This window comes from Hemiscyllium ocellatum, chromosome 8, assembly GCF_020745735.1.
Source record: "Hemiscyllium ocellatum isolate sHemOce1 chromosome 8, sHemOce1.pat.X.cur, whole genome shotgun sequence".
Classification (NCBI taxonomy): domain Eukaryota; kingdom Metazoa; phylum Chordata; class Chondrichthyes; order Orectolobiformes; family Hemiscylliidae; genus Hemiscyllium; species Hemiscyllium ocellatum.
The window spans coordinates 44,367,263-44,392,132 of NC_083408.1; the positions used below are offsets into that span (position 1 = coordinate 44,367,263).

The 24,870-nt window shown below is 41.9% G+C and overlaps 1 protein-coding gene across 5 annotated transcripts in view; it reads left to right on the plus strand.

The window, feature by feature from the left end:
- Positions 1-24,870, plus strand: part of gphnb (gephyrin b) — a 536,356-nt gene that overhangs the window by 488,439 nt on the left and 23,047 nt on the right. For all 5 annotated transcript variants that reach the window (XM_060828874.1, XM_060828876.1, XM_060828875.1 and 2 more), the window contains one exon: positions 9,614-9,687. In XM_060828874.1, the coding sequence (XP_060684857.1) occupies positions 9,614-9,687 (74 nt within the window). The remainder of the gene's footprint in view (positions 1-9,613; positions 9,688-24,870) is intronic.

Consider the following 24,870-nt stretch of genomic DNA (forward strand, 5'->3'; position numbering starts at 1 on the left):
TTTAGACTGGGACAACACATCTATCCGGGGACAGACTAAGCAAAGACATGCCAGAGAATTCCTAGAGGCCTGGCACTCCAACCACAACGCCATAAACAAACACATAGATCTAAATACCATCTGTCAACCCCTCAGAAAACGTACAGGAAATGACATCACCACAAACCCCAGGAACCCTATCCAGGAGAAAGATATAAATAGAAAGCAGGAGACAACAGCTTTGCTTCACTTGGAGGTCGCCACTGATGATGTTACCTAGCCAGGTAATGAAACGTCCAGATATCAAACCTACAGCTCAGCGAGTAAACCTATACCCTAAACCTCAACCTGAGCTACAAACCTTCACAAACCTTGCAACAAAATGGAAGACATAGTTGAAGAAGCAGAGATTAGAAGACTTTTTTTCTCTCTCTGATGGTTAAGAGATTGAAATTCTTTTCCTCATAAGGGTAGTGGAGGATTAGTCTTAAAATTTATTCAAAGCTGAAGTACATTGAATTTAGATAGACAAGGGAGTTCATTGTTGTGGGATCCAGACAGGAAAAAAGCTGAGACCACAATCAAACCAACTGTGATCTTAAGAAATGTTGGGACAGACTTGAGGGGCCAGATGCCTACTGTTGTTCCTCAGTCCTATGTTTCTTTTAAAAATGAGGTAGTTAATAAGTAAAATGCTTAAGAGTTAATCATGATGCTATTTCCTGTAGAATTAAACATGAAACAGTTAGGTGTCTTGTCTCTGTCATCCATAAATGGTTCACAACCACTAAATCGGTAGCCTAATTTATTTGGACGGTAACCATCAGATATATGGGTGGCACGGTGGCACAGTGGTTAGCACTGCTGCCTCACAGCGCCTGTAGACCCGGGTTCAATTCCCGACTCAGGCGACTGACTGTGTGGAGTTTGCACGTTCTCCCCGTGTCTGCGTGGGTTTCCTCCGGGTGCTCCGGTTTCCTCCCACAGTCCAAAGATGTGCGGGTCAGGTGAATTGGCCATGCTAAATTGCCCGTAGTGTTAGGTAAGGGGTAAATGTAGGGGTATGGGTGGGTTGCGCTTCGGCGGGTCGGTGTGGACTTGTTGGGCCGAAGGGCCTGTTTCCACACTGTAAGTCTAATCTAATCTAATCTAAAGTCTAATCTAAAAAAATATCTCAAAATACAATAAAAAGTCAGCACAGCTATTGCAACAGAATTTGCAGATGTGACTGGAAGGCAGTAGAGAAGGGAAAATAAAATACAGTTTATCTACTTAAGTCAAGCAGAATGACCCACTGAAATAGTTTTGCAAGACATTTATGTTTTCAAAATGTCATACAGTGATGAGTTGTATGAGGTGCACTCGGTGAATATGATCTTAATGATTCTTCTGTGTGCTCATTTAAATTCAGGATTCATCTTTTAATCCATCTTTGCTTCCTTGAGAATTGAGAGTTGTAGTATTATCAGGGACTCATAAATAAAGATGGAGAGTGTGGAAAGCATAATGCACAATAAAAAATTAAAAGAGAAAGCCGAATCAATAGAACTTAGAGTCATAGAGATATAGTCAATTCATCCCTAACGACCAAATATCCTAAATTAATCCAATCCCATTTGCCAGCATTTGGCCCATATCCCTCTGAACCCTTTCTGTTCATATACCAATCAAGATGCCTTTTAAATGTTCTAACTGTTCCAGCCTCCACCACTTCCTCTGGTGGCTCATTTCATGCATGCACCACCCTCTGCATGAAAATGTTGCCCCTTAGATCCCTTTTAAATCTTTTCCCTCTCACTTTAAATCTATGCCCTCTAGTTTTGGACTCGCCACCCCAGAGAAAATACTCTGTCTCTTTACCATGCCTCTCATGATTTTTTAAACCTCTAAGGTTACCATTCAGCTTCCAATGCTCCAGGGAAAATATCCCCGGTTTATTCAACCTCTCCCTATAGCTCAAATCCTCCGACTCTGGCAACATCCCTATAAATCTTTTCTGAACCCTTCCAAGTTTCACAACATCCTTCCGATAGAAAGGAGATCAGAATTGCATGCAGTATTCTAATAGTGGCCTAACCAATGTCCTCTATAGCCATAACATGACCACTCAATTCCTGTCTCAATGCACTGACCAATAAAAGCAAGCATACCAGACACCTTCACTTTTCTATCTACTTGCAACTCCACGTTCAAGGAATTATGGACCTGCACTCCAAGGTCTCTTTGTTCAGCAACCATGAAGAGTATAAACCTGTCCATGATTCGTATTTCCAATGCAGCACCTCACATTGATTTAAATTAAGCTCCACCTGCTATTCCTCGGCCCATTGGCCCATCTGATCAAGATCAATGTTTTACTCTGTGGTAACCTTCTTTGCTGTCCTCCACACCTCCAATTTTGGTGTCATCTGCAAATTTACTAACCACACTTCCTATGTTCACATCCAAATCATTTCTATAAATGACAAAAAGTAGTGGACCCAGCACCAATTCTTGTGGCCTGCATTCTGAAAAGCGATTCTTTGCCACCACCACAACCTTTTACCTTGGAGTCAGTTCTGTGTCTAAATAGCTAGTTCTCCCTCTATTCCATGCGATCTAACCTTGCTAACAGTCTACCATGAGGAACCTTGTCGAGCACCTTACTGAAGTCCATATAGTTCACGTCCACATCCAACGTATTTGAAAACTTTGTCCCTAAATGCACTCAGTAAAGTCAATGAGCTAATGGTAGACATGGAGACAAATACATACAACCTGTCGGGGATTACTATAATGTGGTTATAGGAGGATCAGGCCTGGGAGTTAAATGTCCAAGAGTACTCATTATTCTGAAAGGATAGACAAGTAGGGCAGGAGGTGGAGTTGCTTTATTGATTAAAGATGATATTAAAACTACAGTAGCACCTCGACTTACGAACTTAATCCGTTCCGGGACCCGGTTTGCGAACCGAAAAAATTTCAAACTGAATCAATTTTTCCCATTGTTCAGATAGCGTAAGAATGCTTGGATGGCTGTTCACAGTGCACGCGCCAAAGACGAACTGAATGAGATCACGCAGGGCCCAAGAGCTTTTGCGTTCAACAAGCGCGTAGCAAAGCAGAACAATGAAAGCACGTGGTCGCACATGGGCTTTTTTGTACCTTGAATTTCATACGTATGTTGAAGCAAAATTTTACGTACAATCCTGTTCGTAAACTGATTTGTTCGTGAACAGGGCCGTTTGTATGTCAAGGCGCTACTGTATATTAAGAAATGATATTGGCACTCAGGACCAAAATGTTGAAGCAGTCTGGGTGGAAGTAAAAAGCAAAAGAAGAAACTCCTTGGTAGGGATAATTTACAAGCCCCAAACGCTACTTTTGAAAAAGGACATACATAAACCAAGAAATAATGAGAGATTGTGAAAAGGGCACAACAATAATTATGGGTGATTTGAACATGCATTTTGACTGGATTATTCAACTTGGAAAGGGTAGCCTCGAGGAAAGGTTCATTGAGTGTATGAAGGATTATTTCTTCAAGCAACATATCATGGAACCAATCAGAGAACTGACTATTCTAGATTTAGTGTTGTGTAACAAGGACAAATTGATAAGTAGTCATGTAGTAATGGGATCCTCTTGGAAGGAGTGGTCACAACATGATAGATTTCAAATTCAGGTTGTAAGAGTGAAGAGAGAGTCACATACGTGAGTTTTTGTGTCGGACAAAGATAAATTACGCAGGCCTGAGGAAGGAGTTGGACCTAGTGTCGAGAGTATGTTGCTGAAAAAGCCCAGCCAGTCGGACAGCGTCCGAGGAGCAGGAGAATTGACGTTTCAGACATTAGCCCTTCATTGGGAATTCCTCAACACTCTCGACTTTGATCTCCAGTATCTGCAGTCCACAATTTCTCCTGGTTTGCCCTAGTGGACTGGCAAAAATATTAAAGGGAAGAACATTGAAGATCAGTGACAAATGCTAAGGTGATACAAAATACCTCTCAACTAAAGTAGATCCTTGGGAGAAAAAGGAATTGTTAAAAGGTGAAAAATCATCCATGGCTTAACAAAAAAGTCAAGGCTAACATAAAGGCAAAACTAGGGCATATCATACTGCAAAAGGTAGTGGCATTCTGGAGGATCAGAAGCACTTTAAATGTCAGCAAAGGATTACTAAAAGTGAAATCAAAAAAGTTGAGATGAATTACAAAAGGAAACTAGCAGAAAATGTAAGTACTGGTAACAAAAGATTCTACAAGTATATAATAAAGAAATGAATAATAAAAGTAAATATTGGCCCTATAAATGATAAAAATGGTGCTGTAATAATGGAAAACTCAGAAATGACAGAGGCACTAAGCCAATATTTTGTCTCTGTTTACAGAGTGGAAGATAATATCTTCCCAAAAGTATTACTACAGAGGAATTTGTTGAAATTGTTATAACTGGGGAGAAGGCTTGAAGTAAGCTGATGGAATTGAAGGCAGATATATCCCCAAGGCCTGCTGGCCTGCACCCTAGGGTATTAAAGGAGGTGGCAACAGAGATTGTGAATGCAATCATTATGATATTCTAAAATTCCCTGCATCTAGAAAGACACCAATGGATTGAAAAGAATCTAATGTGATACCCTTATTCAAAAAAGGGGATGGGCAAAAAGTGTAAAACTGTAGACCAGTCAGTTTGGCCTCTATAGTGGGGATGTTGCTGGGGTCAATTAGAAAGGAGGACATAACTGAATACTTGGAAAAACAAAGCTCAATTCACCAGTGTCAGCTCAGTTTCATGATGGAAAAGTCATGCTTGACAAACTTGCTGGAGTTCTTTGAGGTTGTAATCAGTAAGATAAACAATTGAGATCTAGTGGATGTTGTATTTCTTGACTTCCAAAAGGCATTTGACAAGTGAAAGACTAATCCAGAAAGTTAGGGGGTTAGGGTAGAGTATTGCCTTAGATAGAGGATTGTCTGACTGATGGAAAGCAGAGGGTCAGCATCAATGGGTCCTTCTCTGAAGTGGGGTGCTGCACAGTTCAGTTCTCGGACCTGAACTATTTAAAATAAATGTAAATGATCTGCAAGCAGGGAGAGAGTATAACACAGCAAAATTTGCAGATGATACCAAAATAGGTGAGAAAACAGGCTGTGATGAGGAAATAAAGAGATAAAGCCAGGAGAATGGGTCAGACTCTGGCAGATGGAGTTTAATGTGATTAAGTGCAATGTTGTCCATTTTAGCCAGAAAAATAAAACGGGCAAACTATTATTGAAATAGGAAGCAAATTCAAATTGCATAGATATGGAGGTATCCTTGTACATGAATCATGGCAACTGGGTTTGGAGATGCAGCATATAATAAGAAAGGCAAATTAAATCTTGGCATTGATTGCGAAAGGACTGGATTATAAAATGAAAGAAGTGTTGTTACAAATATATAAGGTGCTGGTGAGGTCACACCCGGAGTATTGTGTCCGGTTTAATCTCCTTACATGAGGATGGATGTTCAGAGGAGGTTCACCAAACTGATTCCAGACCTGAAAGGGCTGTGTACAATGATCCGTCGAATAGCTTGAGGTTGTACTCTCAGAAGCTGAGAAGAAGGAGGGAGTTATCTGATTGAGGAAAGAAAATGCTAAAGGAGATCGATAAGGAGAACATTGAACAGATGTTCCCCCTTGTGGGACAGTTTCGAACAAGAGGTCATAGATATAGAGTGAGAGGAGGTGAGTTCAAAACTGAGATAAGGAGAAACTACTCAGAGGGTTGCAAATCTTGTGGAACACAGTGCTCCAGAGTTTAGTGGAGGAAGAATCAATCAAGAAAGAAATAGATATGTTTCTGACAAAAAGCAGGATAAAGGGCTATAGGGAGCAGGCAGGAAAGTCGAGTTTGGACTAAAATAAGATCAGCCATGATCATGTCAAATGGCGGAGTGAGCTCAAAGGCTGAACTACCTACTCCTACTCCTAATTCCTGTTTTCCTATGTTGTGTCAACTGAGTCTGTTTTCAGGGGATTAAAGGAAATCACATGTAAAAGGCATCAGTGTCAGTCTGTGGTTGTAAGGTAGTTTATACTGCATGCTATTGTAATAATACATGTAAATATTTCGAAGCAATGCAAATAAAAGTTGGTCAGGCTGGCTATGCTTGTAATTCATATCCCTCACCCACGACAGACAGATACAACTTAGTAATAACAGAAAATGCTGGAGAAACTTAACAGGTCTGGCAACATGTGTGGAAAAAGAAACAAAGTTAACATTTCAAGCCCAGTATGATTCTTATTTGGAACTGAAGAGGACTGAAAAGGTGATTGGCTTTATGCTACAGAAGAAAAAGGAGCAAATGACATACGTGTTCTAGATGCCCCAGCACAAAATACAAATGGGAGTGTTAATATTAGTGAAGAGGTGATATTGATGAACAGTAGATGTTAGTGGCAGACAATAGGTCAATTTTCTGAGGGCAAATCCACTCAAAAAAAGATGTGGGATGGGTTGGTGGGTGGGGGAGTAGAATTCTTTGAAGAGGTGACAAGTAGGTTAGACCAGGGAAACCCAGTGGATGTGGTCTATCTAGACTTCCAAAAAGCCTTTGATTAGGTGCCACACGGGGGAGGCTGCTGAGTAAGGGCCCATGGTGTTCGAGGTGAACTACTGGTATGGATTGAGGATTGGCTGTCTGACAGAAGGCAGAAAATTGTGATAAAAGGTTCTTTTTCGGAATGGCAGCCGGTGACAAGCGGCGTCCCACAGGGTTCAGTGTTGGGGCTGCAGCTGTTCACGTTATATATTAATGATCTGGATGAAGGGACTGGGGGCATTCTAGCGAAGTTTGCCGATGATACGAAGATAGGTGGACAGGCAGGTAGTACTGAGGAAGTGGGGAGGCTGCAGAAGGATCTAACCAGTTTGGGAGAGTGGTCCAGGAAATAGCTAATGAAATTCAACATGAGTAAATGTGAGGTCTTGCACTTTGGAAAAAAGAATACAAGCATGGACTACTTTCTAAACGGTGAGGAAATTCATAAAGCCAAAGTACAAAAGGATTTGGGAGTGCTAGTCAAGGATTCTCTAAAGGTAAACATGCAGGTTGAATCCGTGATTAAGAAAACGAATGCAATGTTGTTATTTATCTCAAGAGGGTTGGAATATAAAAGCAGCGATGTGCTACTGAGCCTTTATAAAGCTCTGGTTAGGCCCCATTTGGAGTACTGTGTCCAGTTTTGGGCCCCACAACTCAGGAGGGACGTACTGGAACTGGAGCGTGTCCAGCGGAGATTCACACGGATGATCCCTGGAATGGCAGGTCTAACATACGAAGAACGGCTGAGGATCCTGGGATTGTATTCATTGGGATTTAAAAGGTTAAGGGGAGATCTAATGGAAACTTACAAGATAATACATGGCTTGGAAAGGGTGGACACTAAGAAATTGTTTCCGTTAGTCGAAGAGACTAGGACCCGTGGGCACAGCCTTAGAATTAGAGGGGGTAAATTCAGAACAGAAATGCGAAGACCTTTCTTCAGCCAGAGAGTGGTGGGCCTGTGGAATTCATTGCCGCTGAGTGCAGTGGAGACCGGGACGCTAAATGGCTTCAAGGCCGAGATTGATAAATTCTTGATGTCACAAGGAATTAAGGGCTATGGGGAGAATGCAGGTAAGTGGAGTTGACATGCCCATCAGCCATGATTAAATGGCAGAGTGGACTCGATGGGCCGAATGGCCTTACTTCCACTCCTATGTCTTATGGTCTTATGGGAGGAGTCTGCGATTAAAACTTGTCAAATGCACATCTAAACATCCAGCCAAAAATGTTTGACTTTGAATATATATTTCATGCCAGAATGTAGTAACTTCAATGGAAGCTCAATAAATTTTGTTGTGCTAGGTAATCAGTTTTCCTGCTCATGAAGTGGGCATGTTTTTTATATCTAGTACAAACATTAGCAATATAAAATCATCAACCACAGATTGTGGCATTGATGGTAAGACAACATTTTTATGTCACACCTTTACAGTAATAAACATTCCAGGACACATCACATGATCATTCACTTCACACAAACAAAGTATGACTTTAAAGCACTTACGGAGAAATCTGTGGGCGGCACGGTGGCACAGTGGTTAGCACAGCTGCCTCACAGTACCTGAGACCCGGGTTCAATTCCCGACTCAGGCGACTGACTGTGTGGAGTTTGCACGTTCTCCCCTTGTCTGCGTGGGTTTCCTCCGGGTGCTCCGGTTTCCTCCCACAGTCCAAAGATGTGCGGGTCAGGTGAATTGGCCATGCTAAATAGCCAGTAGTGTTAGGTAAGGGGTAAATGTAAGGGTATGGGTGGGTTGCGCTTCAGCGGGTCGGTGTGGACTTGTTGGGCCGAAGGGCCTGTTTCCACACTGTAAGTAATCTTAAAAAAAAATCGGCTTTTAAGGAGTGATTTAAAAGTGGAAGATGTGGTAGAGGATGTACAGAGACTATTTCAGAGTTTAGGTCCTTGGTCATCGCAAACATGTCTAGCAAAGTGATTATAGTCGGCATTGCTCGGGAGATGATGTTAACTAACTCGCAGTTCAGGCTTTTTCACAGATACCTTTTGCAGCAGTTTGCGTTAACAGACCAAGACATGCGATAAACTGAAACCTACTTTCTTTACATGGCTTGGGACTATCACTTCTTTCCCGTTTTAAATAATTTGTTTGGAAAATGTCTGACATGGTCACTGCCTCTCCTGTCTGGCAAATGGAAAAATTTTATACCACTATATACAGTCTTAAGCAATATTGGAATTATTTACAAACAAAACTATAGACGGAAGCAAAAAGACTTGGGTGAAATATTAACTAGTATTATATCCATGCAAAAAGTGAGGTCTGCAGATGCTGGAGATCAGAGCTGAAAATGTGTTGCTGGTTAAAGCGCAGCAGGTCAGGCAGCATCCAAGGAACAGGAAATTCGACATTTCGGGCAAAAGCCCTTCATCAGGAATCATGATGAAGGGCTTTTGCCCGAAATGTCGAATTTCCTGTTCCTTGGATGCTGCCTGACCTGCTGCACTTTAACCAGCAACACATTTTCAGCTTATATCCATGCAAACAAACTGGAATCAGTTCACAAGGGCATGTATCCTTGTTTGGAAAGCTGATAGTTTATCATTCTTTAAGTAGTAATGCATTCACTTTCCTGAGTACACATTCCATCGTTGAAGTGTACCTTTCAGGATGTGATATCTCCATAAGTCACAAGCATTGTCAGATCCTGGGTTTCCATCAAAAGATAAAGCTAGCAAGTTAAACTCTTGTGATTTAAAATCTTTGCCATGATCAAGTAATAAATATATCAAGTATTCACAACTCTGTAGACAATGGGATATTATTTGTCATTGTTTAGTGTGCCTCTGCTTTTAGCTTCTATAGTTTGAACAGGGCAGCCTCAAATTTAAAGTAGCTACTTCAAACTTTATAAAGCCAGGAGCAAAAAAACGTGTTTTTGAATCATAGGGACAGTGCATAATACATTCTCCACAGAGTGAAAATCTGTGGTATAATGATTATGGAGCTATAATGTAATGTTGATTATATTAATTTCGCAATGATGTCAACTAAACCATGTGCAAGCCTTTACCAGTATCGTTACTATTACTGTCTGATAGGATTACCTGAAGCAGGTGTTGGACATTGACCTTCATGCCCAGATCCACTTTGGCAGAGTCTTCATGAAACCTGGGTAAGTGCCAATTAAACATAAAGCAATAATACTTTTATAACCTAATGTGATGTTGGCATTTAAGTGTGAAAGAAGAAATGTAGCTTGGTTATACAGATCTCAGTGAATCAATTTCAACTCGTAAAGGATCATGTCCACTGCAATAGTACTCCTCAAGTGAAAATTCCAACAAAAATCTGTACGTTTAGATATTAACTTGCTTAATTTTATTTGCGACCATGCAGATTGCTTTTGAGAACAAGCTGACCTGCTGTTTTCTAATGTGTCGGGAAGTGGCAAGCGGAAAAGTGACAAATTAATGATTTTTTTAAAAATGTATTCATTGGATGTGGGTTTCATTGGCTGGACCACCATTTGTTACCTTTGAAAAGTTGCGTTCTTGACAAATTTGATGTAGGTATACAAACATACTTTAGGGGGGATGTTCTATAATTTTGACCCAGTGACATTAAAGGAAAGGTGATATATTTCCAAGTCAGGTAGTGAGTGGTTTGGAGGGGCACTTGAAGCCGGTGATCTTCCCATGTATTTGCCATCCTGATTATCCTTCTAGATGGTAGTGATCATAGGTTTGAAAAGTGTTCCCTAAGGACCCTCAGTGAATTTTTGCAATGCAACTTGTGGATGGTACATACTACTGCTTCGGTGGTGGAGGGTGTGAATGTTTTTGGATGTGGTGCCAACCAATCAGGCTGCTTTGACCTGGATGGTGCCAAGCTTCTTCAGTGTTTTTGGAGCTGCACACATCCAGCGAAGCAGGGAGTATTCCATCACACCCCTGACTTGTGCCTTCTATTTGATGGACAGACTTTGAGTTAGGAAGTAATCTACTCGCTTCAGGATCCTAGCCTCTGACCTGCTCTTGAAGCCAAAGTAGTTATATGGCTGGTCCAGTTCAGTTTCTAGATCAGAGTGGTGCTGGAAAAGCACAGCAGGTCAGGCAGCATCCGAGGAGCAGGAAAATTGACATTTCGGGCAAAAGCCCTTCATCAGGAATGGAGGCAGGGAGCCTCCAGGGTGGAGAAATAAATGGGGGTGGGGGGTGGGGAGAAGGTAGCAAAGAGTACAATAGGTTAATAGAGGTGGGGATGGAGGTGATAAGTCAGAGGGGAGGGTGAAGCAGATCGGTGGGAAGGGAGATTGGCAGGTAGGACAGGTCATGAGTTTCCTCATTTCGCCCCGCCCCCTCACCTTACCCCAGCTCCAACCTTCCAGCTGTGCATTGACCTCATTACCTGTACTACTGCCAATCTCCCTTCTAACCTATCCACTCCACCCTCCCCTCTGACCTGTCACCTCCATCCCCCACCCCCATTCACCTACTGTACTCTTTGCTACCTTCTACCCAGCATTCCCACCCCACCCCTCCCATTTATCTCTCCACCCTAGAGGCTCCCTGTCTCCATTCCTGATGAAGGGCTTTTGCCCGAAACGTCGATTTTCCTGCTCCTTGGATGCTGCCTGACCTGCTGTGCTTTTCTAGCACCATTCTGATCTAAACTCTGGTTTTCAGCATCTGCAGTCCTCACTTTTGCCCAGTTCAGTTTCTAGTCAATGGTAACCCCCATGATCTTAATAGTGGGGGTAATGATAATGCCATTGGGTGACAAGGGGGACTTTTAGATTCTCTCATGTGCAGATGGTCATTGCCTAGCACTGGCAATAGGGACATTAATTATATTTCCTGATTCAGTCACCTTGCAAGCCAGAAAGTCATCCTCACTTTTTGTATGAAATAATTCCTTCTGCAAACAATAGCTTTTGATATTGATACAAGATTGATTTTGAACTCTTCAGCACTTCTGGCTGAATAATATTCTGGGTCTGTTGCCATAGTGCTTTGATGTACTTAGCCTGTCGTTACACAAACGGGCAAGACCCTGGATCACAAAGTCATATGGGTGAGGACTGCCATTCGATCTACCTTTGGTTTTTCCATTGAAAGAACATTGAAGTTCCCCTATAATGGCATTCAGTAATTTTTAAATGATTCTGGGGGCTTTTGCCTCTGTATTCTTTCTTGGAGTATATTCCATTTGTTGACTTTTTTGTGCGTGCTCGTCAAGGACAGCTTTCTAAGCAGCCTTTCTAGTAAATTGTAATTGCACGTTTTTTTGATCACAGTTTCAGAATAATCTCCAAATGTTTCTGTACTATCGAGTGTACAAATAATCATTTGGTAGTTTCGCGCTTGAGTGATACTGGAAAAAATACTTTTTTAGAAACCTTTTCACACTTACAGTCATCAGGAAAGAAACTTGCAAGAAATACCTGTATGAAGAGAAAGCAATATTTACAATGTATTAAATGCCACTATTTATTGGTTGGCAAATGGGCTCTGATTGGCAGAGGCATTGCTATGAAGAATGCACCAGTTAACTGTCGGTCATTGTTAACTAATGGTCATGCCTTCACAGTTGTAGGATTATAGTCCTGGAATTCCTTCCATAACAACACTGTCGGTTTACCACATAGTCTGCATCGGTTCAAGATTCTGTCTCAACACCACTTTCTCAATGGCATTTAGGGATCGACACTAAATCTACACCTTGTCAAGAATAAACTGCTCAAACTTCTCTCAGTTTTGCTCATAATTTGATACAGTTCAAGTTTCTATTTTCTGCACACAGGTTTACTGATCTGTCAGGCGTATTGCGTAGAGCCCAATTTCCCCATTGGTGAACGCCAGTCAATTAAAAATGCATCAAGCCAGCTATGGACCTTTCCTGGATTTGGAATATTAAGATGGGTGTCAGGAATCCCACTCTGTTACCAGTCAGTGCCCCTGGGAGCACTGATTGCTCCCACTAATGCATCAACAAAAGCTTATTATTGCCTCCGCCTAACCAATTCTATCTTGAAATATTCAAGATGGTGCCTCGACTGCCTTCTGAGGCGATCTGTTCAAAAGTTGCAAAACCCTCTTCAATCGAAAACAAAAATTCTCCTCACTCCTGTTCTGAACATACTCCTGGTTTTGTAATCATCCTTCTGTTACAACATAGCAGTGAAACCCTCTGTTAATTAAACCAAACACCTAGAAAAGCTTACCTTGCCTCGTAATCTGTTAAAATATGAATGACAGAGAACTCCCAAATTCCACTATTTAAAGAAAATAACATCAATTTATTTAACTCTAAAAGTGAAAATTAAACTACTAATTAAACTTAACTGCTTATTACCTGTCTCCAACTGTATAACAATATGCTGTTCCAATAAGACACTTCGTAAAATTATATCAACTTACTTTCAAAGCCACACAACAGCTGTTGTCTTCTGTGACTTCACTCTTCCAGTTGCTGAATTTCCTGGGTTGTTGTCTTGTTCTTTGTTGCGAGCATATGTTTCATATGAAAAGGTACTTTCGATAGAGAGAGTTTTCTAATTTCTTGTGTCTCTCTCGATAGCAGTTGTTCTCCCTCCAGTCTTCAAAATGTCCGCATTTTTATATCCCCAATTTCAGATTGTGTCGTTGGTTCAATGTTGGCCAAACAATAAATTCAAACTCAATTGGATTTCAGTATCCTGGGGCATAATTTAACTGATTGGTTAATTTTGAATTGTTGTCAAAACAGCAACCAAAACTCAAGTATCCATTTCACGGTCATGTTACATATTTGCAATTTTCCAGTACATTCTAGTCATATACACAGGTGTTTGAAATATCTCAGTTCAGAACAGCATTCACTCTCTCTTAAAGGTACAGTACACACCTTCAACATCACAGCACCTCTCATGTCAAGACCATTCGGCAACTTATAAACTCAATCAAGTTATCACTCACTCTTCCAGTTTATCAATCCAGTAAACCTCCAGTAACCTTTCCCAAATATATTTATAGCCTTTGTTTAATTGGGAGACCAAAACTGCACAAAGTATTATAGATATGCTTTCATCAATATCCTGTATAACTGAAGCATAACATCCTTATTTTATGTTCAATTCCTCACGTAATAAAGGACAGCATCCCATTAGACTACTTTATTTCTTGCTGTACCTGTAAACTAATACTTTGTAACTCATGCACCAGAGAACCTCAATCCCTGTGCAACTCAGAATTCTGTTATCATTCTTCATTTAAGTAACACTTTGATCTTATAGTCTTCCTGTCAAAGTGAACAATTTCAATCTTTTCCCATATTAAAGGCCATCTGCTAAATGTCATTCAACCTCTTGAAATCTGTCTGCAACTTCCTTACATCTACTTCATTGCATAGTTCTCTGCCAAGCTCGGTATCATTTATGAATTTAGCAACCATGCTTCTGCACTCCTCATCTAGGCTTTACCATAACTTGTAAAAAGTTGAGGTTCCAACTAAGATGAATTGAAACTTTTCTCCTTGGAAGGAGCAAGACACCTCATGTCAGAAACTACTGACTACATTGCAGCCCCAACCCCACCAAACCAGCTAAAGTAAGAATTTTGGGAATGAATGGAGTAGATAGTAGTTTTACAGTGGCAGGAGAAGTGCTCATATATTCTCAGAGACTGAGGATGAAACTCAGAAGGCAGTAAGGTTGAGTCACATGGGGGTGAGGGATTAGATTCGCAAAAGCCGTTGAGTGGACATGACGCAGCTAATAGCGAGAATTAAGTCCATTAGTGTTTGTGAAAGGCATGTGCAGTTCCAGAGTTAGAGCGACGTGACAGAGAGAATGTGGTGGCACTTACCCTTGCGGAGCACAAAAGATCATGGCCCTTCATTCTGCATGGCTGCACCTTGTATTTCATCTGGCACTGACCCCAGCTAAAATATAGAGTCTTAAGCATCCGAGTCATAGAGATGAATAGCATGGAAACAGACCCCTTTGGTCTAACCCGTCCATGCCTACCAGATATCCCAACCCAATCTAGTCCCACCTGCCAGCACCCAGCCCATATCCCTCCAACCCCTTCCTATTCATATACCCATCCAAATGTCTTTCAATGTTGCAATTGTACCAGCCTCCACCACATCCTCTGGCAGCTCATTCCATACACGTACCATCCCCTGCATCAAAACGTTGCCCCTTAGGTCTCTTTTATATCTTTCCCCTCTCACTCTAAACCTATGCCCTCTAGTTCTGGACTCCCCGGCCCCAGGGAAATGAGTTTGTCTATTTATCCTATCCATGCCCCTCATGATTTTGTAAACCTCTATAAGGTCACCCCTCAGCCTCCAACGCTCCAGGGAAAACAGCCCCAGTCTGTTCAGCCTCTCCCTGTAGCTCAGAACTTCCAACCCTGGCAACATCCTTGTAAATCTTTTCTGAACCCTTTCAAGTTTCGCAATATCTTTCCGATAGGAAGGAGATCAGAATTGCATGCAATATTTCAACAGTGGCCTATCAAATGTCCTGTACAGCCACAACATGACCTCCCAACTCCTGTACTCAATACTCTGACCAATAAAGGAAAGCATACCAAACACCTTCTTCACTATCCTACCTGCAACTCCACTTTCAAGGAGCTATGAACCTGCACTCCAAGGTCTCTTTGTTCAGCAACACTCCCTAGGTCCTTACCAGTAAGTGTATAAGTCCTGCTAAGATTTGCTTTCCCAAAATGCAGCACCTCGCATTTATCTGAATTAAACTTCATCTGCCACTTCTCAGCCCATTGGTCCATCTGGTCCAGATCCTGTTGTAATCTACGGTAACCCTCTTCGCTGTCCACTACACCTCCAATTTTGGTGTCACCTGCAAACTGACTAACTGTACCTCTTCTGCTCGCATCCAAATCTTTTATGTAAATGACAAAAAAATAGAGGACACACCCCGATACTTGTGACACTCCACTGGTCACAGGCCTCCAGTCTGAAAAACAACCCTCTACCACCATCCTCTGTCTTCTGCCTTTGAGCCAGTTCTGTATCCAAATGGCTAGTTCTCCCTGTATTCCATGAGATCTAACCTTGCTAATCAGTCTCCCATAGGGAACCTTGTCGAACGCCTTACTGAAGTCCATATAGATCACATCTACTGCTCTGACCTCAACAATCCTCTTTGTTACTTCTTCAAAACACTCAATCAAGTGTGTGAGATATGATTTCCCACCAATAAAGCAATGTTGACTATCCCTAATCAGTCCTTGCTTTTCCAAATATATATACGTCCTGTCCCTCAGGATTCCCTCCAACACCTTGCCGACCACCGACGTCAGACTCACTGGTCTATAGTTCCCTGGCTTGTCCTTACCACTCTTCTTAAACAGTGGCACCATGTTAACCAACCTCCAGTCTTCCGGCATTTCACCTGTGACTATCGATGATACAAATATCTCAGCAGGAGGCTCAGCAATCACTTCTCTTGCTTCCCACAGAGTTCTAGGATACACCTGATCAGGTCCCGGGGATTTATCCACCATTATGCATTTCAAGACATCCAGCACTTCCTCATCTGTAATCTGGACATTTTGCAAGATGTCACCATCTATTTCCCTACAGTCTATATCTTCCATGTCCTTTTCCACAGTAAGTACTGATGCAAAATATTCATTTAGTATCTCCTCCATTTTCTGTGGCTCCACACAAAGGTTGCCTTGCTGATCCTTGAGGGGCCCTATTCTCTCCCTAGTTACCCTTTTATCCTTAATATATTTGTAAAAACCCTTTGGATTCTCCTTAATTCTATTTGCCAGAGCTATCTCATGTTCCCGTTTTGCCTTCCTGATTTCTCTCTTAAGTATACTCCTACTTTCTTTATACTCTTCTAAGAATTCACTCGATCTATCCTGTCTATACCTGGTATATGCTTCCTTCTTTTTCTTAACCAAACCCTCAATTTCTTTAGTCATCCAGCATTCCCTATACCTACCAGCCTTCCCTTTCACCCTGACAGGAATATACTTTCTTTGGATTCTTGTTATCTCATTTCTGAAGGCTTCCCATTTTCCGGCCGTCCCTTTACCTGTGAACATCTGCCTTCAATCAGCTTTTGAAAGTTCTTGCCTAATCCCTTCAAAATTGGCCTTTCTCCAATTTAGAACTTCAACTTTTAGATCGGGTCTATCCTTTTCCATCACTATTTTAAAACAAATAGAATTATGGTCGCTGGCCCCAAAGCGCTCCCCCACTGACACCTCAGTCACCTGCCCAAGAGTAGGTCAAGTTTTGCACCTTCTCTAGTAGGTACATCCACATACTGAATCAGAAAATTGTCTTGTACACACTTAACAAATTCCTCTCCATCTAAACCTTGAATGCTATGGCAGTCCCAGTCAATGTTTGGAAAGTTAAACTCCCCTACCATAACTACCCTATTATTCTTACAGATAGCTGAGATCTCCTTACAAGTTTGTTTCTTAATTTCCCTCTGACTATTGGGGGGGTCTATAATACAATCCCAATAAGGTGATCATTCCTTTCTTATTTCTCAGTTCCACCCAAATCACTTCCCTGGAACTAATTCCAGGAATATCCTTCCTCAGCACAGCTGTAATGCTATCCCTTATCAAAAATGCCACTCCCCTTCCTCTTTTGCCTCCCTTCCTCTCTTTCCTGTAGCATTTGTATCCTGGAACATTCAGCTGCCAGTTTGTCCATCCCTGCGCCATTTAGTCAATTCATTTATTTTGTTTTGACTACTATGTTCATTCAAAGAGCATTAATTTTACCAGTTTAACTATACCTACCCCTATTTGATTCTATTTGCTTGTGTTTTTCGATGTGTGTACACGCTGTCTCTTCCTGTCCTACCCTAGGTATTATTATCCAAAACATTACCGTCTATAACTGCCAGATCCTTTTGCTTCATAAACCTGCACTCACCCACTTGCAAACCCAAACCCCCTCTCCGCCTAATGACATGCTCATGAAGTGCAATTTGAAGTTACTTGGCATTACCAAATCAGTGCAGGTATGATTCCTGGGATTGCCCCTCACAGTGCCTCAATTCCAAAGGTTTTACTGCTCCCCTAAAGAAAAAAAGTAGCTACTTTGCATATGGTGTCAGCCATTTTGTGTAGTTATTATGAAGTTAACTTTTTATCTGACATGGCAAGTGCTCGAACATGCTGCAGGTGTAACATTTTTGTAATACAGTCCCTCACAGTATATCCACCCCTTTGACAGTTCAGTGCTCCCCACAGTGACTAGATGCCTGCCTCTTCCTCTGAGTTTAACAAAGTAATGCAAGCCACAGAGACTGGCAGCCTGCAACCCTGGCACTGAAGACCATGATCAGCAAGAAAGCAACGTGAACCACACTGAGACAGGCAGCCTGTAAATCTGTGCTGAACATTTCAGTGACAATGATCACAACTACCTGACCTTTACTAAAGTCGTGGAGAGGGATAGAAGCAAATCGTGTGGGAAAGTCTTTAATTGGGGGAGGGGAATTTACAATACAATTAGGCAGGAACTGTGGAGCATAAATTGGGAACAGATATTCTCAAGGAAATGCACAACAGCAATGTGGAGGTTGATTAGAGAGCACTTGATAGGTTTGTCTCACTGATGCAAGGAAGGATGGTAGGGTGAAGGAATCGTGGGTGACAAGAGATGTGGAACACCTAATCAAGAGGAGAAGGACATTTACTTAAGGTTGAGGATGCAGGATCAAATAGGGCTCTAGAGAGTTACAAGGTAGCCAGGAAGGAACTGATGAATGGACTTACGAGAGCTAGAAGGGGGCATGAAAAAGCCTTGGCGGGTAAGATTAAGGAAAACCCCAAGGCATTCTACACTTTTGTGAGGAACAAGAGGATGGCCAGAATGAGGGTAGGGCCAATCAGGGATAGTGAAAAGAACTTGTGCCTGGGGTCTGTGGAGGGAGGGGAGGTCTTTAATTAATACTTTTGCGTCAGTATTCACTAGTGAGAGGGACCTTGTTGTTTGTGAGGACAGAGTGAAACAGGCTGATACGCTCAAAAGGGTTGATGTAAAGAAGGAGGCTGTGCTGGAAATTTTGAAAATCATGATGATAGTTAAGTCCTGAACTATGAAAGCAACCACCCCAACACACACAAACGAAGTTGCATCAGGACATTATTCAAAAGGGCCACAACACACTGCAGCACACCTGAACTACAAAAAGAGGAAGAAGAATACCTATACAAGGTATTCAACAAAAACGGATACCCACGCAATTTCATTAACAGATGCCTCAGGGAAAGACAACAAAATGAGGACATGCCACAACCCAAAGGACTGACCACACTCCCATACATCAGGAGCATTTCTGAACTGACAGCCAGACTGCTGCGACCACTAGGACTCATAACAGCACACAAACCAACAGCCACTCTCAACAACAACTCACCAGGACAAAGGACCCGATACCCAACATGAGCAAAACCAACGTAGTTTACAAAATCCCATGCAAGGACTGCACAAAACACTACATAGGGCAAACAGGAAGACAGCTAACAACCCGCATGAACACCAACTGGCCACGAAACGACATGACCAGCTATCCCTAGTAGCCATACACTCAGATGACTAACAACATGAATTCGATTGGGACAACACCACCATTATAGGACAGGCCAAACAGAGAACAGCCAGGGAATTCCTAGAAGCATGGCACTCATCCACGAATTCGATTAAAAGACACATCGATATAGACCCTATATATCGGCCACTGCAGCAGACAGCTACTGACAACCGGAAGCGGCAGATTCAAACCAGTATAAATGCTGGAGGAATCAGCACAGAAGCGCTTCACAGGAGGCTCCCAAGCACTGAAGATGTCACCTAGAAAGGGGACGAAACGTTTGCAAGAAAAACTCCCAGCTCGGCGAACAGAACCACAACAACGAGCACCCGAGCTACAAATCTTCTCACAAACTTTGATAGTTAAGTTCCCTGGGCCTGATGGGATATACCCAAGGTTATTATGGGAAGTGAGGGGAGAGATTGCTGCACCTTTGGTGATGATCTTTGTGTCCGCACTGTCCAATGGAGTAGTACCAGATGATTGGAGAGTGACAAATATTATTCCCTTGTTCAGAAAGGGAATAGGGATAACCCTAGGAATTACAGACTAGTCAGTCATAAGTCATTGGTGGGAAAATTAATGGAGAGGATTCTGAGAAACAGGATTTATGATTACTTCGAAAAGCGTAGCTTGACTAGAGATAGTCAGCATGGCTTTGTGAGGGGCAGGCCATGCCTCACAAGCCTTATTGACTTCTTTGAGGATGTGACAAAACACGTTGATGAAGGTAGAGCGGTGCATGTGGTATACATGGATTTTAGCAAGGTGTTTGATAAGGTTCCAGAGGGGCAGTAGAGATGACCCAGGTAATTATAGACCTGTGATCCTTACGTCTTTGTAGGAAAGGTTTTGGAAAGGATTATTAGAGAGAAAATTTATAATCATCTAGCAAGAGATAGGATTTGTAATCATCTAGCAAGCAATAATTTGATTGGAGAAAATCCATATGGTTTTGTCAAGGATAGGTCATGTTTCACAAACCTCATTAAGTTTTTTGAGGTGACCAAGCATGTGGATGACGGTTGGGCAATTGACATGGTGTACATGGACTTCAGTAAAGCCTTTGATAAGGTTTCACATGGTAGGCTTTTGGAGAAAATGCAGAGGCATGGGATTGAGCATGATTTAGCAGTTTGGATTAGAAACTGGCTTTCTGTAAGAAGGCAGCGAGTTGTGGGTGATGGAAAATATTCAGCCTGGAGTTCAGTTACTAGTGGTGTGCCACAAGGATTTGTTTTGGGACCACTGCTGTTTGTCATTTTTATAAATGACTTAGGTGAGGAAGTGGAAGGGTGGGTTAGTAGATTTGCCAATGATACGAAGATGGTGGAGTTGTGGATAGTGTGGAGGGCAGTTGCAGGTTGTAACAGGTCATTGAGAAGATGCAGAGCTGGGCTGAGAAGTGGCAGATGGAGTTCAACCTGAAAAAGTGTGAAATGATTCATTTTGGAAGCTCGAATTTGAATGCAGGTTACAGGGTTAAAGACAGGTTTCTTGGCAATGTGGAGGAACTGAGGGATCCTTACATCTTCGTCCGTAAATCCCTCAAAGTTGCCAACCCAGTTGATAGGGTTGTTAAGAAGTCATACGGTGTGTCGGCTTTCATTAGGAGAGGGATTGAGTTTAAGTGCTGCGAGATTATGCTACAGCTCTATAAAGCCCTGGTTAGACTATACTTGGAATATTGTATTCAGTTCTGCTCATCTCATTATAGGAAGGATGTGGAATCTTTAGAGAAGGTGCAGAGGAGATTTACCAGGATGCTGCATGGACTGGAGGTCAGGTCTTATGAAGAAAGATAGAGGGAGCTAGGCCTTTTCTCATTGGAGTGAAGAAGGATGAGAGTTAGCTTGATAGAAGTATACGAGATGATGAGAGGCATAGAATGGATAGCCAGAGACATTTTCCTCGGGCAGAAATGGTTATTACGAGGGGGCATAATTTTAAAGTGATTGGAGGAAGATTTAGGGGAGATGTCAGAAGTAGGTTCTTTATACAGAGAGTGGTGGGTGCATGGAATGCTCTGCCAGCGGTGGTGGTAGAGTCAGATACCTTAGGGACATTGAAGTGACACTTGAATTATAGTAAAATGAAGGGTATGTAGGTAGTTTGATCTGAGAGTAGGATAAAAGGTCAGCACGACAGCAAGGGCTGAAGGGCCTGTACTCTACTGTTCAATAATCTAAGTTAGTGAGTTCGCACATCAGTGAGAAACCAGAGTGAAATATGCAGAGGCTTGCAGTCTACAAATAAGACCAAAGTGAATGAGTGCTAAGAAAGCGTCCTGACCTACCCTTGCATTGCAAAGCCATGTGACAGAAGCACGAGTCGCAAGTGCCCCTGAGCTACAAAGTGTTCAAGGTCTGAAGAGAGCAAGCACGATGATGTGTGAGGCTTGTCATTTGTCTATGCCCTGACCTGCAATTGTGAATGATTGAAGGAGGATGGTGCCCATGGAGCATGCAGAGGCTTTGAGCTAAACAATCAGTTGCATGAAGACCGGAATAAGCATTCAGTGAGCTGCAGCCACCTGGTCCCTGCTCTGATTTGCACGTTAGGAACTTGTCTAATTTTTTAATCAAGGAAGTGGCGTAAGAAGAAAGATGAGTTGAAGCTTTGATACACAGAGTCGCACTCGGTGAGGTACTGAAGTCCCATTTAATGTTTGAGGGTAAAAGTTTCTGATTTTTGCATTCTTCCCAACTTCCTCATAATTGCTCATGCCACCCAAGGCAGTGGAAAATTCCATTCTCATTACCTAAAAATGTGCTTTAAAAGAGCACATTGAATTGAAATGAAGCTGAACTTCTGTGCTCTATCCTTTATTTACAAAGAGGTGCCGCATTTGTATAAAGGGATGGCCTTTATAAAATATTCTCTTTCTCCGTATTGCTTTTCTAGTTCATTTAAAGCTCATTGTGAAATAGACGTCTTGATACATTACTGATCTCATTTTTTTTAAATATCATGCAAACAGTTGGACTCGAGCATTGGAGTTCTTGCCAAGATAACAGCTGAATCTCACAGTATAAATACCCCATGCCATTTGCAGAACATAGGTGAAGACCTTGAGGCTTGTTATCATTAATATGGTGAAACTCATCTCATTAAAGTTGATTACAAAAGAATATACTTTATTAAAAAAAAGCCCAATGTTTCATTATCTGACAGTGAAGTTTCTGTATGCCAGGTTCCTCTCTCTTATTCTTTCACTGCTTCAAAGATTGGTTATTCACAGGCCTCTCACTATTCTGTGTTTGACTTGGGTGGAAATGTTTTTTTTAAAAGAGATTTGCCATTGACAACTGATCCTGCTCCTAGGTTTCCTCACTGCTATTCACTTTGTGTGCCATGACTCGATTGGAATTTTTAAATTGACTTACCTTAAATAATTATCTCTCTTGAACTGTGGGTTTTAAACAGGTTTGTTGATGTTAAGATCACAGCTCATAAGGATTAGCCAGGATGCTCAATTAATACAAGGTTGGTTGGGCTGTCGCTTTTTATTTGACAGAATTATTCTCACTAACTCCTTCATTAGGTGAGATATAATCACATAAAGCATTATTTCTGTATTTGTCAAATTCTGTATTGGCATATGTGACAATTAGACACTCAGAAGCAGAATTCAAAGAACTAGATCTTGAAGTTTTGAACTTATCATCAATAATTACCATAGGGAAAACTTCATTCTCTGAGACTTTGATTTGGTGCATTGTTGTCACCGTATTTCATGAGATACAGTGGAAAGTGTTGTTTTGTGTGCTCTACAGGTAGATAGTAACTCAAAGACTGCAGGATACATGTTACAGCCATGGAGAAGGTGCAGAGAGAGAGATCAACATTAACATTTGAGAGGTTCATTCAAACATCTGATATGAAAAAGGAATAAACTGTTCTTGAATCTATTCGAACATTTATATCTTCTGCTTGATGGAAGAGGTGGAAGAAAGTAAAACAGGATGGGAGGGGTCTTTGATTATGTTGGTTGCTTTGCCAAGGTAGTAGAGAGTATAGCCAGTGTCAATAGATGAAGGCTGGTTTTCGTGATGGACTGGGCTGTGTTCACAACTCTGTAGTTTCTTGCAGGCATGGGCAAAGCATATACATCCAGATAGGATGATTTATATGCTGCATCTATAAAAATTGGTAAAAGTCTTTGTGGGCATGCTAAAGAGTAGAGTCATTGCAATGGTCAAGAAAGCATGACATCGATGTGGGTGGACCAGGTCAGATTGGTGATCACCACTCCCAGGAACTTGATGCTCTGGACCATCTCCACCTCAGCACCATTGATGTAGACGAGCTTGTCCTCCACTCTTCCTGAAGAAAATGACCAGCAACATCATTTTGCTGATGTTGATGGAGAGATTGGTGTCTACATCATCATGCTATTAAGCACTCAATTGCTTTCCTGTATTCTGTCTCGTCGTTGTTTGAAATCTGACTTACAACAGTGGTGTCATCAGCAAACTTGTGAATGGAGTTGAAGCAGAATTTGCCACACAGTCATGGTTGTACAAGGAGTGCAGTTGGAAGCTGAGTACACAGCCTTGCAGGTCGCTGATGTTTGAGGATCATCGTGGAGGAGGTTTGTCACCTATTTGTACTGGTTGCAGTCTATGGGGCAGGACGTGGAGGATCATGTTAGAGGGGGGAGCTGACACCCCTGTCTCGAAGTTTAGAGATTAGTTTGTTTGGAATTATGGTATTGAAGGCAGAGCTGTAGTCAGTAATTAAGAGTCTGACATAGATCTTTGATATCCAGATATTCCAGGGAGGAGTGAAGAGCCAGGGAGATGCTGTCTGCTTATGGATCTACCATGCCAGTAGATGAATTGCAAAGGATCAAGGCAATCTAGTAATCTGGAATTGAGGTGAGCCATGACTAACCTCTCAAAGCACTTCATAATTATGGATGTCAGAGCCACCAGGCAGTAGACATTGAGGGTCGCTGATTCTTTGGCATCTGGATGCTTTTTGTCTTCTTGAAGCAGGTGGGGACTTCAGATTAAAATAAGGAATGCTCCCTCCAGCTGGTCGGCACAGGAATTGAGTACACAGCTGTGAACACTACACTTATAAACTGTTAGAAGACAACAGATATAAGTTAGCAGCAAAAGTGATTTTATTCAATAACTGACATGCAAAATGTAAAAAAAAATTTACAAGGAATTCATTACCTGTGAGTTTGAGCTTACCTGGCTCCCAGTAGCTAGTTCCTGTGTTGATCGGTTCCTCTTGTCAGCTTTCCTCCCACTCCCCCTTTACAACTGCTGGTTACCTCCCCTCTCCCCTTTGCAAACACTCACTTAACCCCAATCCCTTTTCCCCCTTTGCAATCACTGGATTCTCATCCACTCTGCTCCCTTGTAGTCTCTCACTTCCGTCCCTTCTGCTGCTCCTCCACTGACCAAACACCTTGTCTTTGCAGGCCCCCCACCTCTTTTCTCAAGCAGCACCCCCATTATGATTAACAAATATTTTCATTTGTTATATGAAGCAGGATGTGACTGTATTTGTAATGAATGTTATATGTAACTGTTCAATTCCCTGAATCATGAAAGCTAATAGCTCACGATCTATCCTGACTTATGAAACTGCTTATTTTGATGAAGGCATCACTGGCTAGGCCAGAATTTACCGTCCATCTCTAATTGCCCAGAGGACAGTTAAGAGTTAACCAGATTGCTGTGGTCTGGAGTCACACGTAGTCAAGACCAGATAAGGATGGCAGTTTCCTTCCTTGAAGGATATTAGTGAACC